Source organism: Sugiyamaella lignohabitans, chromosome C, assembly GCF_001640025.1.
Source record: "Sugiyamaella lignohabitans strain CBS 10342 chromosome C, complete sequence".
NCBI classification, from domain to species: domain Eukaryota; kingdom Fungi; phylum Ascomycota; class Dipodascomycetes; order Dipodascales; family Trichomonascaceae; genus Sugiyamaella; species Sugiyamaella lignohabitans.
Window position 1 is genome coordinate 2,218,994 of NC_031671.1, and position 17,481 is coordinate 2,236,474.

General features: G+C 43.2%; 5 protein-coding genes across 5 annotated transcripts; 3 read left to right on the plus strand and 2 right to left on the minus strand.

Annotated features, from left to right (window-relative positions):
- Positions 1 to 1,440: 1,440 nt before the first annotated feature.
- On the minus strand, positions 1,441 to 7,499 carry AWJ20_4398 (gag-pol fusion protein; the record flags this gene model as incomplete). The annotated part of the gene is made up of 2 exons (XM_018881463.1): positions 1,441 to 1,449; positions 1,860 to 7,499. 2 exons carry the CDS (start codon positions 7,497 to 7,499, stop codon positions 1,441 to 1,443), a joined length of 5,649 nt encoding a protein of 1,882 aa, XP_018734055.1.
- Positions 7,500 to 8,212: 713 nt separating this feature from the next.
- Positions 8,213 to 10,168, plus strand: SLY1 (Sly1p; the record flags this gene model as incomplete). Its single annotated transcript, XM_018881464.1, has 1 exon — positions 8,213 to 10,168. The coding sequence occupies one exon, from the start codon at positions 8,213 to 8,215 to the stop codon at positions 10,166 to 10,168; it is 1,956 nt and encodes a 651-aa protein (XP_018734056.1).
- A 1,110-nt stretch (positions 10,169 to 11,278) lies between these two features.
- Positions 11,279 to 13,000, plus strand: AWJ20_4400 (uncharacterized protein; the record flags this gene model as incomplete). The annotated part of the gene is made up of 1 exon (XM_018881467.1): positions 11,279 to 13,000. One exon carries the CDS (start codon positions 11,279 to 11,281, stop codon positions 12,998 to 13,000), a length of 1,722 nt encoding a protein of 573 aa, XP_018734057.1.
- Positions 13,001 to 13,536: 536 nt separating this feature from the next.
- RVB1 (RuvB family ATP-dependent DNA helicase pontin) lies at positions 13,537 to 14,907 on the minus strand (the record flags this gene model as incomplete). The annotated part of the gene is made up of 1 exon (XM_018881468.1): positions 13,537 to 14,907. The coding sequence occupies one exon, from the start codon at positions 14,905 to 14,907 to the stop codon at positions 13,537 to 13,539; it is 1,371 nt and encodes a 456-aa protein (XP_018734058.1).
- Positions 14,908 to 15,510: 603 nt separating this feature from the next.
- HST4 (Hst4p) lies at positions 15,511 to 17,442 on the plus strand (the record flags this gene model as incomplete). The annotated part of the gene is made up of 1 exon (XM_018881469.1): positions 15,511 to 17,442. One exon carries the CDS (start codon positions 15,511 to 15,513, stop codon positions 17,440 to 17,442), a length of 1,932 nt encoding a protein of 643 aa, XP_018734059.1.
- Positions 17,443 to 17,481: the final 39 nt, after the last annotated feature.

The following is a 17,481-nucleotide window of genomic DNA, read 5'->3' on the forward strand; positions in this document are numbered from 1 at the left end:
TTGCTCCTCTCGCTACGCTCGAGTCGTTGCGTGGTGGTGCCAGCAGTTATCTCTGTCTTTTTGACCCGGTGTCCGGACGACTCGAGCGGAGCGAGAGGAGCAACCAGGGTCTGGGGCGGAGCCCCAGCCGCCGGAGGCAGTCTGGCAACTCGACGGTGCACGCCCTTCACCAACTCTGTAGCACAATTAAAATTCATAACAAAATGGTCATTAGTGACCAAAACTGCGATATATTCATGGTATACCTTCACTGCCATCCAGCCGGAAAATACTGCACCATGGTATCAATTATCGGTTAGGGCTCAAGAGTACCTCGCGGGTAGTCGTTCAGCCAAGAAATCAGACGTCGCTGGAACGTCAACTTCATGGAGATTTCTGTAGCCATCCTAGATGGGGTCAACTAGCTGCTGTATGCTCCATTTAGACCGCATCGCTGATATTGGTATCTTAGCACCTTCCGTCATAGTTGGATTACGGGTGAAATATAACACATTTGATTCCACGAGGTCTAAGACCATCAAACTCAAAGAGTTGAATATGGGGACTTTTCTGTAATTATCTTTTTGAAAGTCTTATTGCTGCTCAATTGAAACCACGCTGGGGATATGGGAATCACATATCACCCCAAATATTAATGGCTAACTTGGAGCAAAGTAGAGGCACGATTGATTTCAAGAGATATAGACAATCAGGAGACAAATAGAATGGAGAGAAAGCTGTAGAGTTTACTCTTAGGAATATTATTAGAGTCAGCTACTCTATCGAGACGCTTGATATGGGCATCAATTATATGGTCGGTAAAGTGGAGCAACAGTGACACAATCAATTTCAAAATGCTTTCAAGATACTATTACTCAAGAAGTAGAATAAAGAGCAAGCTAGGGCGATTTTCTGTAGACAACTATTTTGAGTCTGTGGGACTGATATTCTGTTACTAGATACTACACAAGAGAGACTAATTGGAATATGGTTTCAAATTACTGAATATATACAAAATAATATCGATAGGTCTGATGGTGTTGGTGAAACGAGATCAATCGCGAGTGGATACCTGTAAATTTTATTTCATCTGAAATATCGCATTTACTGCTGGCAGCAGGGGTTTGTGGTCGATTTTTGCACCAGGCAGAAGCTCAACCCGGCCAAAAATTGGCCTCAAAGTGCGACCCTGTTCTCCCAACAAACTCCGGGGACCGCAGAAGCAACGACTCGAGCGCAGCGAGAGGAGCCACGGGGTCTGGGGCAAAGCCCCAGCCGCCGGAGGCGGTACCCCTGAACTACAGCTATGCACATAACCGGCCGATTTTGAGTGGTGAAGTACACAGACGCATGTCCATGGGTTTTTTTGACGTTTAAAAGAAGAAGAATAAAATAATATTATTATAAAGGGGTGAAAGTGGATAAGTAGATCAGTCAAAATATGATCTAAATAGTTGCCAGTCACAGATACTTGTTTCTAGTAGCTATGTTACCTCTACTAGTTAATATCGCATTAGTATTCACACATTAGCATGTTATTTTTCTGTGAACTTCATGGACATTGACCTTCATTTATAATAGTTGGTTATCAACCTTATCAGATCGTAATCTCACGAGTGCAATCTTAAGATGCTGCAATAGGCAGGTATAACTCACAGACTTATTGTTGCTTGTTCCAGCTAACAGTCATGTGATTCCTACTCTTCTGCATATCTGTATCAACAGCTTTTGCACTTCAGCATCAACACTCCTCCATTGATAACTTACTATTATTTTTGATCAACCATTCCCAATAATTCAATTTGCCTGTTAAACATAATGTTTCCTAATGACTTCGTAAACATATCTGCTCCCTGTAGTTCACTACTAATTGGGGTGACTTCCACCTTCTTAGATTCGATAGCGGTAACAACATAATCAAATCTATTCATAATTCGAGCATTCTTCACTCTTTGATAATCGCCATTAATCAATGAACTAATTAACGGTCTATTATCCTCATAGACCTGAATTGGATTGTTTCTTAAAGATTTCCATCCAACAGACTTTAATATGAGAATAATTCTTTCAGTAATGGCAATAGCTTCATGCAATGCTAACAATTCTGCATCTCTTGTACTGGTCGTTACAATTGTTTGCCTTTTAGTACGCCAATAAATTGGTGATCCAGCAAATTTTACTAATATTCCAGTGACAGACTTGTACTTTTCGTCAGGCACACAGAAACTAGCATCAGCATATACCTCCAGTTTTGTGTTTCTCTTATCATACATGATCATACGATTCTTCGTATATTTCAGATATCCGATGATCCGATATACAGCTTTCAAGTGATGTTCTTGAGGACTAGATAAAAAATGACTAACCTTTCTAACCGCAAACGCAATGTCCGGTCTTGATACTGTTGTCAAATATCTAAGAGTTCCCACTAGCTGTTGATAATGTTGGTGTTCCTCTTCGGTGAGATGGGAAGTTTCATCTTCTAATCTTACCTGTTCAAGCATAGGCGTTTTATAAGTTCTTATGTCTTGGAGATCGAAGTTTTGAAGCATATTATCAATATATTTTTCAGTACTTATTGATAATGTTCCTTTTTCAAGATCTTGGTTTATTACTAAACCTAGAAATTGGTCAATTCCGTCTTGGCTTCTTCCTTCAAATTTAGACAATATTTTGTCTTTTGTCTCCTTTAACTTGCCTTCGTCTTTGGACAGAATGAGGATATCATCAACATATATCACAATCAGAATAATATCATCGTGATCATCTTTAATATAGATGTTTGGATCATGAGTAGAATATTCGAAACCTAAATTCAATATCTGCTCTCGCAATGTCAAGTACCAATTTCTAGCTGATTGCTTCAGCCCATAAATACTTTTATTTAACTTTGCGATCGTTTTTGATTGACTTTCTGGAAGGGAGATATACACATTGGTATCAATTGTTCCATGTAAGAAAGCAGTTTTTATGTCTAATTGACATATTCTCATTTCTTGAATGGTGGCATATGCAAGGATAATTTTTAAATTTTCGGTATTTAATGTTGGTGAATACGTTAGATAATAATCAACGCCTTCTGTTTGAGTAAAGCCTTTAGCGACCAGTCTTGCTTTAAATCTCTCTACAAATCCTTCATGATTTGTTTTCACCGCAAATACCCATCTAGTTTTTGTAATCTTAATGTCTTGCTTTTCTTTTCTTTCCTGGTCCGAAAGAATAGTCCAGACATTTAAATTATTTTGGGATTTCATTTCATCATCCATTGCTTGCTGCCATTCAATAGCATATTTGCTTTTTAAAGCTTGAGATGCATTCATCGGAATGGATACATCGGACTTTTTAATTTGTGAATTTGTAATAAATCTAACTATGTCAGATTCTAAATTCATTTTGTCAATATATGCATCTCGGTTTTCTTTGAGAGTAGTTGCTCTTCTTGGTCTCCGAGCTGATGCATTATTGTAGATCTCCACCAGTTGTTTTGATTGTTCAAGTTTATCAACCGGAGTCGTCTTTAATTGTTCAATCTGATCATGGAACATAACATTTTCCTTATCTTTTTGAACCTCAATTTCACCAATCTGCTCATTTAAAGCTTTAATCTGTTTTTGCAGATATTTATCATGGTGTTTGAACTCTTGTGATTTTTTCTTATTATCTTCAATAATCAGCATGAGTTCTTTATTTTGCAATCTGATATCGGTTAGTTCTTTTTCAAGTTTAACTCGACTTGCTTTATCAGATTTAATAGTTTCTTCTAGCGTTTTAATCTGTTCTGACTGTTCGTGAGATTCTTTGAGTTGAGATTCAAGTTTATTAACTTTTTCAGTCAGACTTCGTAAAGATTGGGTACACTTATGTATCTCTTCGTCTTTACTTTTTATTTTCTCCTCCATTTCCCTTATTTCCTGGTCATTTTTAGATCTCAAATTGCTGATCTGTTGAGCGGAAACTCTATAGGCATTAGAAATGGATTCAAGTTTTTGCTTTTGGGTCTGTAACTCTGTCTCTCTCTCATTCAATCTTCTTTGAAGTTCATCAGATTTATTAACGTTCGAAGTTTGATTGCTGAGCTGATTAAAATAATTGATGTTCTGTTGGTACCCCAGGTGGCTATTACTATTTCCCCCCTGCAACGGAATATCAGTTGTTTCAGCTCGTACTTGCGAATCCACACCAAAGACAATATTTACTTCGGTTTGCTTCCATAAGTCTTCTTGAGAAATATTGGTAAGCTGTTTTGCAGATTCTCTCAAATCTTGAATATGCGAGAAATTCCCGTCATTCAATTTATAAGCAATGGCAACAACTACCCTATTTTGTGGGATGTTGTATGCAACAATACCTTTAGTATCTTCAGCGGAACCAAGGTAAATACCTTTTTGTCCTCTAACAGTTAATTTACCCGTTTGCCTTTCTTGCGGAATAAACAGAATGCAATCAGATCCAAAAATATAATTTGAGTGCCTGTTTATCTTTTTACCGGTCAATAGGGTATGTGAAGTATATCGCTTATTTTTCAGAGGGTGATCTCTCAAATATGAAGTGTTTATAATATGAACCACGTATTTAACAACATATGGCCAAAATACTTCATGAATATTTGATTCAATCATTGTAGCCCGTACTAAATTCATAATAGTGCGATTACTTCTTTCAACTGTTCCATTTTGCTGATGAGCGTAAGGTACTGTGAGTTGATGTTTGATACCAATTTGAGTAAAGAAAGCGTTGATAACAGAATTATTAAATTCACCTCCATTATCAGTGCGTACTATTTTTACTTTAGTCTCAAATTGACGTTCAATTTCCGTTATTAAAGCAATTAATTGGTTCGTGGCCTCGCTCTTTTGTTGGAGTGGAATGCTCCAGATATATTTTGACATATCATCAACAAAAACAGCAACATATTTATACCTCTTGCCAATACTTTCGGGTAACGGTCCCATTAAATCAGCGTGAATAAGATCGCCTACCTTGTTCATTCTTGAGTACGAAGAATAAAAAGATTTATTAGTGATCTTTGCTAAATCACAGCTTTCACAACTAAAATTTTTAGGAGAAACTCCTTTAACTAATTGCGGATCAATGTTACTGATATTTCCGTGTCTAATATTATCAATTATTTCACGAAAGTTAACATGTCCTTGTTTGTGCAGAGCCATTATGCTTTGCTTAATAAATTCAACAGAATTTCCTTCTTGTACCCTTCCAACTTTAGGAATCAATTTAAATAAGTCAGCAATTATCACTGAAGCATGTTTTTCAGTGGACTTGATTAATTCCGTTTCAAATTCTTCACCAGTATTGTTCCAAATTAATTTGGGACGGTTATAATTTGAAATGAAGGTAACATTAGGAATTGAGTTGGGATTAATAATATTCTCACAAATATCGTCAGAATAATAAGCAGATTCAACTATAATATCACTGCCGTTAACACATCCAATTTTGGCTTTTCCATGCAGAGTTGCATAACTCATTCTGGATTCATTTTGCGGTCCTCTAAATGTTTTCTTACATTCTTCAGGTTGGCCCACAAAAAACGCTTTATTTTGGATTAAATTAAGTTGTGAACCAGTATCGATTACAACTTTATTAGATTGACAGTCATAGACACGTCGAATCATTATTGGATCAATCTCACAATGGATGACCTCATTTTCTTCTTTATGAAGAACAATTAAATTTTTATCTTGAGACGGATCAATAGGCATCACTTGCTCAAGTTTTGGTAATAAATTAGAAATATTCATATCATACTCCTCAACTGTGAATGAATTATCATCATTTTCTTTTACAGTTGTACCGATAAATACTTGACGAACAATTTCTACTGGATCGTCAGAATTATCTTGAGAAGTTTCTTTATTTCTTTCAATTTTAGGTTTTTTGTTTTGATCTTCTTGTGTTTGGTCTTTCCGACTACTGAACGTACGTTTTCTTTGATCATCTTTAGAACTGCTTGAAGGTTGATCGTTTGATTTCTTATTAACGTCACGCTTTGACTTTTGTTTTTGGCGTTGTTCTCTTTGAACTCTGAAATCAATAAACGACTTATTTGCCTTATAAGCTTTTTGTAGACCATCGTCCAGCTTTTTGCCTTCACTTAAATCTTTAATCAACTTGTAAAGCTTGTGAGAAAAATCTTTATTAATCTTCATGTAGACGAAAAATTGATCATCTTCAGGTAATTCAAAGAATCCCTTTATTTTCGATTCAATCGAGTCTTCTTTAACTCTGCCTACTAAAGATTCTGGTGTTATATTCTCAGCAACCGGTTTAGTTGATTCTTTTGCCGTTGAGGGCTCGGAAATTACACTCGAATTCATGTGAATGTCTTTAACATCTGCGAATAATTGTTGAATGATTCCTAGCAAATAAGATACATCGGTGTTTCGATCTCTACTATTCACAAATTCTCGAACATTTGGACTCAATAAGGTTTTACTTGTTTCTTTTGTCATACGAAGTTCAGTAGCTTGTACTACAGCATGAGCTATCATGGAAGGAATCTTCTTTAATTCTTCTAAATCAGACAGTTCATATATATTCATTTCGCATTCATTAACTTTCCTCATTATTGTTGTCCAGGAGTCATTTATGAAACTCTCATGTTCGATATTTGTTGATTTTTGGATCTTTTTCAAAAATTTGAATACTTTTGTTTTGAAAACACTTCCGCCGAAAAATCTAGAGAAGTCGGTTGTCTTTCGCACATTCTCAATTCCTGCACTATTTTTTAATTTTGGTATAATAGTTTTAATGATCTCTACACCCTTTACTTCAATGTAACAAGCAGCATAGATCTCACTCAGAATTCTTTCCATTTTCAGTGGACTTGCGTTTTCATAGCTGTTTAAGACATGATCCAAATATTGACACTCGATTTTACCTAGGAAACTATTAATCTGGCGTGGAACCTTTTTCTTTAGCTCTTTTTTCACTTCTTCCTCGTATACCTTTTTAAACTCTCCACTATAGACGACCGAATCATTAATCTCATCATCTGATACGTCTTGTTCTTTATCCAATGCTATTGAATAACAAAAGAACCACTCAACTGGAATTTCAAGGATTGATTTAGCCTTTTTAGTTCGAATTGCAAAATCTTTAACTATGTCTCTGATATCCAGATTTTTGTACAAGTTAAAAATCATCGAGGTAACGTCACCAATAATAAGAGCATCTTCTCTATTAGTGTCTATCTCTTTCAATGGACCGAAATTAATTAACTTATCGAGTTCCATTGGTTGGATTTTACCGTCTTTTAGAGTATTAAATCTCGATGTTGGTTTCAATTCCTTAACTTTAACTTCACTTATGGTGGCATTTTTAGTATTTTTATCCTCTTGTTTTTCAGTTGATTCAATGGTTTTAGGTTCATTTTGTTTTTCTGGTGATTTTTCAATTAATGTAATTTCTTCTTCCCCATCACTAACTGCAGGGTTAATTTCAGAAGGTTCAGGATTATCAGCCTGAATGTTTACATTTGCATTGGTTTCTTCGGAGCTCATTTTTAAAAAGGGTTGTGACTCTTAATCTTTTGACGTTTAAAAGAAGAAGAATAAAATAATATTATTATAAAGGGGTGAAAGTGGATAAGTAGATCAGTCAAAATATGATCTAAATAGTTGCCAGTCACAGATACTTGTTTCTAGTAGCTATGTTACCTCTACTAGTTAATATCGCATTAGTATTCACACATTAGCATGTTATTTTTCTGTGAACTTCATGGACATTGACCTTCATTTATAATAGTTGGTTATCAACCTTATCAGATCGTAATCTCACGAGTGCAATCTTAAGATGCTGCAATAGGCAGGTATAACTCACAGACTTATTGTTGCTTGTTCCAGCTAACAGTCATGTGATTCCTACTCTTCTGCATATCTGTATCAACAGCTTTTGCACTTCAGCATCAACAGGTTTGACGTGTGAGCTACGAGATTCACCAAACACAGGAGCAATGTCGACGCTGGGATACACGCCAGACCAGAGTCTGCGGGACAAGCAGGTCGGTAAGTTTGGGGGGATGTGCCTCCGGCGGCTGGGGCTCCGCCCCAGACCCTGGTTGCTCCTGCTTCGCAGGAGTTGGCAGGGTCCGTCGACGTACGACTCGAGCGAAGCGAGAGGAGCAGCGGGGTCTGGGGCAGAGCCCCAGCCGCCGGAGGCAGTCAAGGACACGTAGGATAAGAACTAACAGGTGGTGTCAGCGATAATTGAGCGGATGCTCAATTTGAACCAGGCTAAGAAGGACGAGTCGGTGGTTTCTGTGGACAGCAGGACTGCGACGCCTGTTAATGGAGCAGCGCCAGCACAGGTTCAGGGACCTATTTGGAAGGTGCTGGTTTTTGATTCGGTGGGCAGGGACATTATTTCAAGTGTGTTGAGAGTCAATGACCTGTTTAAGAACGGAGTCACGGTTCATATGCTTCTCAACAGCGATAGATATCCGATCCCAGACGTGCCCGCTATCTACTTTGTGGCACCAACTAAAGAGAATATCGCTATCATTAGTAAGGATCTCAACGACGGGTTGTACGAATCGACGTACTTGAACTTCACCAACCCCATTTCTCGAGACTTATTAGAAGACCTGGCAGCCAAAACCGTGGCAAACTCGTACAAAATCGCCCAGGTGTATGACCAGTACTTGAATTTCGTGGTCACCGAACCGAATGTGTATAGTTTGGGCATGGAAAAGGTCTACCACAAACTGTCGAGTCCTAAAGTCAATGAGCAGGAGATTACCGACATGGTCAACCAGATTGTGAATGGCCTGTTCAGCGTGGTACTCAGTTCAGGCACTATTCCCATTATTAGATCGCCTCGAGGCAATGCCGCAGAAATGGTGGCACAAAAATTAGACGAAAAGCTTCGTAATCACTACATTAATACTAGAAATCAGGGTGGTGGTTTATATGGTACGGGAATGGGATCTGGGTCTAGTGCTGTCACAGGAGGAGCTGCTGGTATGGGGTCGGATCCTAATAGACCATTATTAGTGATTCTCGACCGGAATGTCGACCTGATTTCGATGTTTTCTCATTCATGGACTTATCAATCACTTGTTCAAGACGTGTGTGATTTGAATAAAAACAGAATCACGGTGGAGACTACCGATGATAACGGGACAGTCAGTCGTAAAGCATATGATCTAGAACCCAACGACTTTTTCTGGGCCAAGAATTCGGGTCTGCCATTCCCTGAAGTAGCGGATAATCTGGATGCTGCTCTTAATAAGTATAAAATCGAAGCTAAAGAACTGACAGGACAGACTGGCGTCACGGATCTCGACGATATCAATGCCCTGAGTGCTGGAGCTCATCTTAAGGCTGCTATTACAGCATTGCCTGAACTCACTGCTAGAAAACAGACTATTGATATGCACATGAACATTGCCACGACTCTACTTAAAGCCATTGGCGAGCGAGGACTGGCTCAACTGTTTGAGGCCGAGGAGAATGCTGGTAAGCAGACTAAAGCGGATATTCTAGGACATATTAACGACCAATCGTTTAAGAACTCGGATGACAAGTTGCGAATGTACCTTGTGTACTTCATTCTGACGCCTAACATCTCGACGGCCGACCAAGCTGAGTACGAGGCCGCTCTGACTGCACAAGGATGTGATCTGAGCGCACTCAATTACATTAAACGGGTTAAAGACATGACCAAAATGAGTACTGCCATGACCAGTGCTTATAGCACCAATAACCAGGCATCGCAATCTGCATCGAGCCAGTCTGACCTGTTTAAAGGTTTTGCTGGCATCACCAACAAACTTACTGACAGGCTGAAAGACGGGAAATTGTCGGAAGGGTTTGGCAACCTGATCTCGGGAGTGAAGAACCTGTTACCTGCCAGTAAAGACATGGCCATTACCAAGATCATCAGTTCACTTTTAGACCCCTCACCATCGGGAACAAGTTCCTCAGCCAGTGAAGATTACCTATACTTCGACCCCCAAGTGACCCGAGGCTCGCTATCCAGACCACCCAAACGTAATAGTTATGAAGAAGCTATCGTTTTCACGATTGGCGGCGGCACCTACTTCGAGTACAACAACATTCAGGACTGGGTGGCCCGAGTTGGCGGCACCAAAAAAGTCGTCTACGGCAGCACCGACATCTGCTCGCCCAAGAAATTCCTTGACGAGTGCGCCGAGCTCGGCAGAGAATAGAAATCTACCCCTATTTACTATCCATCCGCCTCACATCGCGCGGCTCACAGTGGAGGTGTGCCTCCGGCGGCTGGGGCTCTGCCCCAGGTCCGTCTGCTCCTCTCGCTTCGCTTGAATTCGGCGTGGGGAAATAGACCTGAGTTTGGGGGTGGTCGGCCTCCGGCGGCTGGGGCTGCGCCCCAGACCCCGCGGCTCCTCTCGCTTCGCTCGAGTCGTGCGTGGGGCCGACCCCTGCAGCTGTGGGGGTTTTCAGGTCCCGGGTACGGTCCTCGCCCCGACTCGAGCGAAGCGAGAGGAGCAGCGGGGTCTGGGGCGGAGCCCCAGCCGCCGGAGGCAGGACCCGTTCGGAGTCCGGATGAGATCCCCCACGCTGGCCCTCTGAGACCTGTGTCAGACAGCCGCCGATGACAAGGGCCCGACACGCAACCGACTCGAGCGCAGCGAGAGGAGCAGTGGGGTCTGGGGCGGAACCCCAGCCGCTGGAGGCAGACAGGTCCCGGGCAGGCCCAGGACACCCGTGGCGGGGGTCCAGAAACCGTTCGGGATGGTGCTTGATCTGGTGGGTTGCGTTATCTGCGGTTATCTCAGGCACCGGGCGATCACCGTGGCCCACCGGCAGGGTCCCCCCACTCCGGCACAGGCCCGATAATGAGATCCCACGTATCATGCCGGTTGGCTAGGCAGGCACACCCCCAAAAAGCAGCGATAGGTTTGGGGCCTGCAGATTCGGAGCCCGACTGGGTGCTACATACAGAAGATAAGCATGCGACGGACGGAGTTATGGCATACTGGATACGGGACTGCGTCTCCGTGTTGCAGCTAACCCCAGGCCTTCGAGCTCTCAGGATCAAACCTTAGCCGCCAGCAGGTGCCTAATCCATTGAAGATCGTCTGGCTCTAAAGTGTCAACAAACGTCAGTCATAAACTGTAAATTGTTAATTTGGTGGCTTGATCATACACGGGTATATAAACGTTGGTTCATCGCCAATTTCGCTTTTTGTTTCTCTATTTACATTTGCTCTTAGATCATTAATAGACAAGTCAGTATCTAAGCTGCTGTTGATTGAAATTAATTAACTCCCACATCACTTCACTGCTGAAATTTCAATATGTTCTCCACTGAATATCCATCCAGAAGGTCGGTGGTCCACTCGGTCAGGGGCATGGCTTCGTCCAGTCAACCTCTTGCCAGTGCTGCTGCCGTGAAGATTCTTGATAAGGGTGGAAATGCTCCTATGGCTGCTGTGGCCATGGCTGCTGCCATTGGTGTTCTGGAACCCCATATGACTGGTCTGGGTGGTGATGTCTTCAGTTTGTACTATGAAGCCAAGACCAAGAAAGTTCATGGAATTAATGGCTCAGGTCACTCGCCAATGGCTTCTTCGATTGAATTGCTTAGAAAAGATGGTGTCACAGGACCTCGTATCCCCACTTCAAGTGTATACTCAGTGACTGTTCCTGGAGCAGTTGCTGGTTGGATCGATGTGGTCGAGAAATGGGGTAATGGCAAGTTGACTATGGCCGAAATTCTTGAACCTGCTATCTCATTGGCTGAAAATGGTGCACCAATCTCACGAATCAGTGCTGAGAGTTGGGCCAATGGCGCTGAAAGACTGCTTAATACATCTCCCAATGGAGGTGAGCTGTTGATTGATGGTAAACGATCACCTAAAGAGTCGGAGGTTTTTATTAATAAAGGCATGGCTGAAGTTCTCAAGAGAATTGCCAAGCATGGAAAAGACGGTTATTACAAAGGAGAGACTGCTGATGCTATTGTACAGGTTGTCAAGGAAAAGGGTGGTGTCATGACCCATGAAGACCTTGAAGCTCACAAATCCAAGTTTGTAGAACCTATTAATGTCGACGTCGACGAAAAGATCAAATTGCATGAACTGCCTCCTAACGGCCAAGGTGTAGTGGCTTTAATTGCCCTTGGAATCATCAAGCAGCTCGAAAAGAAGGGTGTTGTCAACACCAAAACACTCAAACACAACTCTGTTGAATATCTCCATTTAATCATTGAATGCTTGAAATACGCATTCAAGGATGCCGAGGAGTTTGTTACCGATGTTGACAAGCTTGACTATGATCCTAACGATCTTCTTTCTGAAGAGTTCCTTGCTGAGCGTGCTAAACTGTTTGATCCTACTAAAGCCAATGAGAAGTTCGATCATGGAGTTCTGAATCCTGCCAGAAAGTCTGATACTGCCTATTTCACATGTACAGATGAAGAAGGCAATGCCTGTTCGTTCATTGCGTCTCTTTATATGGGATTCGGCAGTGCCATTGTGCCCAAGGGCTGTGGATTCAGTCTTCAAAACAGAGGATGTAATTTCAACCTCACTCCCGGTACCAGAAACACTTTTGGACCCAACAAAAGACCCTATCACACCATCATTCCCGCCATGATCACTAATGTCGAAGACGACAGTCTATATGCCACCTATGGAGTCATGGGAGGATTTAACCAACCCCAGGGTCATCTCCAAGTCGCATATAACCTCGAACTGTTCGGAATGAACCCTCAGGAGGCGCTTGATGCCCCTCGTATGTGCATGTACGCCGATACCACTACACCCGACTCTGGTCTTGGCAGCGACAGTCCCATTTCCACAGTTCGTACCATTGTCGGACTTGAGGAAGGCATCTCTCCCGAAGTTGTGGCCGGACTTGAAAAACTCGGTCACTCCGTCAAACTCGTCACTGGTCCCGGTCGTAGTCTGTTCGGCCGTGGCCAGGTTATCCGATCCAACCTCGCCCAAAACGGTCGTGTCTCTTACAGCGCTGGTTCAGACCTCCGTGGCGACGGTGCCGCCATTCCCCAGCTTTAAACCACATAGCTCAATCCAGTATTTATATCATTTTACACGTGCCATACGGCCTCCGGCGGCTGGGGCTCCGCCCCAGACCCCACTGCTCCTCTCGCTTCGCTCGAGTCGGGTGTCGGGATCCCAGTGTCGCGTCTAGTGAGTGGAGGTTCGCGAAGCGACAACTGCTGGAGAGTGAAAGTGAATATTCTCTATTTCTATTGGCTCCGGCACTGCTGCTCCTGTCGCGTCGAGGGCGCCGGAAGCTCGCGAACAACCACCAGTGGTCGTTCTCCAGCTGTATCCACTGTTATTGGTCATTTGAAGAATGGCAAGCTCTTGAAGCACGAGCCCAACAGCCAGGGACTGGGAAAAGACAGACTGGGGTGAACAGAGAGCTCGCGAAGCGAGCACCATGGGGTCTGGGGCAGAGCCCCAGCCGCCGGAAGCAGACCCGCAAAAGAACAGAAAACTCGCGGAGCGAGTACCACGGGGTCTGGGGCGGAGCCCCAGCCGCCGGAGGCAGAGAGGGGACAGTAGTAGACAGGTTCGTTAATTTATTAAGCCAGGAACTTCTGGTCCTGTTGGAGGATCGAGGTACTGCGTTTGGCGTCGAGGAAGAGGTCTTCGACCTCGTCGGTGTCGGACACGTCGATTTCGGTGCGGCCGTTGGATTTGGCGATAATGAATGCTGGGGCCAGCAGCTGGAGTGCGTATCGGAGAGATGTGTTGACTCCGTGGGTCGCCAGTTTGTCAAGAGCAGCACTGGTAGCAGGTGATTGTTCAATGATCGACCGTTTCTCGATAATGGTACGGATCTCTTCGTAATTGTATGGAAGGGTGCGCACAATCAGCAGTCTGTCAACAAGATCTGAAGGAATACCGTGAGGGGCCTGAATATCTTCAGTTCCTCGGACAGTAGTCATGCCTCGGTTCGACGCTAGTACCACAATGGGCGAAATAGTCGACTCAAGAGCTCGGTTGAGATACGTGAAACTCTCAATATCTAGCATGTGCACTTCGTCAATAAACAGAACTCCAGGAATCAGTTCGGCAATTCCCTGGTCAATATACTTTTGTACAACCTTATTAATCTCTTGTCTCAGTTTATCGGTGATTTCCGTCTTCTTGGGTTTCATCAATTGACCCATCATGGACATGATATCTTGTCCGCCTTGAGGACGGGCATTTGCAATATCCAGATCGTGTAAAGTGACATCTTGAACAATCTCCTTTTTCTTATGAACATCGCCCTTTGGTAATGGAACATACTCTTCAGCCTCGAGATCAAACTCGGTAGCATACGCATCCGAACGACCTACTCTCTTGACAGCTCCAGTATTGGCTTCAATATAAATAACATCGCCTACCGCGACCTTTTCCTTCTGAATACTCTCGTATATACTAGGATCGAGCCTTAATTGCTTCGTTCCTTTATAACTCTTGAGTCCCACAACCACATGGCTGATGGTCTTGCCGTACCCTCCAAGTGGATTCTGAGCCTCTTCTGGCGTCAATTCAGTCACTTCTCCTTCATATACCTCTTTAGTTTCTTTGATTCTCAGTCCAATTGCACGACGGAAGTTCTCCATTAAAGCCTCGGTCTTCTTAACTTCTGCGGAAAAGATCTCACTACCCACAATCGGGCAGAACGGTACTTTAGGTCCCAATTCCTGTGAAATAGCCAATGCCAACGCCGTTTTACCAGTACCTGGCGCTCCGGCTAGTAAAATAGCCTTGCCCGACAATTTTTTGGCTTTAATAAGATCCACAACCACTCCACATGCCTCTCGAGCTTGCTCTTGGCCTACAAACCCTCCCTCGACACGACGGGCATATCCCTGCTCATCCAGTCCAAGTCCTTTGATATGTGTATGGGCAGCTGTACGGTTCTCCCTGCTCACTCCCTTGATCTCGCTTATTTGCACCATTGTTCTTGAATTTTTTCTATGAACTCTTCTGTTTTACAGGTCGGGTGTACTGCGATTACAACATCAACTCTTTCCCTTCTCTCTCAGTGAACCGAAATATTTCAGTCGATGTTAGGGTCCGTGCGGCTGGAAGGGAGTTTGCCTCGGGCGGCTGGGGCGCTGCCCCAGACCCCGTTGTGCTCCGCTTCGCGGAGCTTCTGGAGGCCGGGAGTTGAGCGGGTGGGAGGGCAAGTGGGGTGTTTTTGGAATGGAACAATGTTTTGGGTTCTGGAGTGGGTTTTAAATAAGAAATTCTGGTCCCTGGATCGACCTGTGTGCGGCTGAACAGCATGTTTGTTTTGATATGCACAAGCTAGTTAAATGGCAGGTAAGTTTATGTACAACTTTGTTTTATATTGTTTGCTTGCCTGAACTGAAATCTGTGATAAGAAAGAATAAACAAAGAACAAAAGAAGAATCCCGAGAGATTATAGATTTTATTAAGAGAAAGCACTGCTTTTGGATGTTTGGAGAGAAATAGAGTGGTTTATTTATACAACTCGGTCGGGACAACGGTAGATATTGGGTCCGGCTGCTGGAGCATTTGAGAATCAGGAACCCGCAATGACAAGCCCGTTTGATGTTCTGACAGAAGATCAGGGTAGCAAACAGTCTGACATTCAGAGTGGCCAATTACAGAACTCGGATTTAGGGCCTTTCGTACAGGATGTTGCTCCTGGATCCGGTGTCATCGCTGTAGAGCATCAACATCAACATACAACGGACAGACAGGAGGTCATTAACGGACTACCAGGGACTCATGGTAATGAAATAGATAACGGAACAGGATTCTTGCCGAAAAATGATGGAGATGAAATTGCGTTTAAACAGGAAAACGACATTGACAGAATAGACAGCGCTGTGAGAGAAAGTGGACGCTCGATATCACAGTCGATCGAGCAAGAACACAACAGCCAGACAGAAAGCGAACTGATATTAACAGCGACCAAACAAGAACATTTCCAACCAGCTAATGCTGTATCTAAGACAAACATCAAGCAAGAACCAACTGCAGAACCAGCTGTGAAACCAGAAGTGGTACCAGTTGTAGAGCCAGTAACAGAGACAGTAAAGACAGTTAGCGAACAAAAAGCTTTCAACTTCGTTGCAGAGTCTGCTCTAAAGATGAATATTAAATCAGATTCTGAGCCAGTTTTCGAGCCCGTTGCAGAACCCGCTTCAAGATCCTCATCTACGGCATCAACACCTCCCAAGACTAGGAAAAAGCCCAAGCCAAAGGTACCAAAACGACTAAAACAGCCAGAAGAGCTTTTGGACATGACTCAGTATACTCCTGGGGCATACAAAACATGGATCAACCAGGAACTCCGTCAGGATGTTGCTATGTTACATCATGTATTCCAGGAATCGAGACGATTAATAGTGGTAACCGGAGCAGGCATATCGGTAGCAGCAGGAATCCCCGATTTTCGATCACAGCAAGGCTTGTTTGTATCACTCAAGCAAGAACTGAGTTTAAAAAGTAGCGGAAAAGCTATGTTTGATGCATCTGTTTATCAAGATAGCACTTCATTAGCCAATTTCCATACAACAGTTCGAGATTTACACAAGCTATGTACATCTTGTGCCCCGACGCCATTTCATAAATATCTCGACGATGTAGCTGGGCAGGGGCGATTGGGTAGGTTATACACGCAAAACATCGACTGTTTAGACTCGTCATTGAGTAATCTCAGTTCACAAGTACCACTAAAATATCCGTGGCCTAAAACTATTCAACTACATGGGACTATAGGAACCATGGTATGTGTTCGATGTCACTGGCTAGGACCACTAGATCCGGAAATATTCACTGATAGCGGAGCTCCTGATTGTCCAGAATGTCTTGAACTGGACTCAGTTCGAGCTGTGGCTGGAAAAAGATCTCAAGGTATTGGCAAGCTGAGGCCCCGAATCGTGCTATACAACGAAGCCAACCCTGATGCTGAAGCTATCGGGTCTGTTACAGAAGAAGACCTAAGCTGTAAACCAGACGGGCTTGTGGTAGTAGGAACCTCGTTGAAGATACCTGGAGTGAGGAGGATTGTAAAAGAAATGGCCCAAGCCGTTCACCATGCCAAAGGAGCAGTAGTGTGGCTAAATGTCGACGAGCATCCACAACTTAACAATCAGTTCGAAGGCTGTTTTGATTTATTTGTAAAAGGAGACTGTCAGCTGGTGCCACAATTAATACAGGACTACGAGCAAGAAAGGGTCGAACTGGAACTGGAAAAAGAGCGCGAGAAACAGCAACGCAAAGCTAAAAGCGAAGAGCGAGCCATCCAACGCGAACTCAAAGCTCAACAAAAGCTCAAACAACAATCAACCCTCAATTTCCAGGCAGTCAAACGGCCCAACGACAACGACGCTGCCACCAACAAAAAGCAGAAAACCATCTCCACCCTTCCCACAACGAACATACCCTCGGGTCCGCTACCACCACCGACTTCTACATCACCACCCCTGGCATTCGCCAACGCCCCTACTACTATTTAATGCTCCTAATGTCACGACGTAACGACTTTTCCCTTGGTG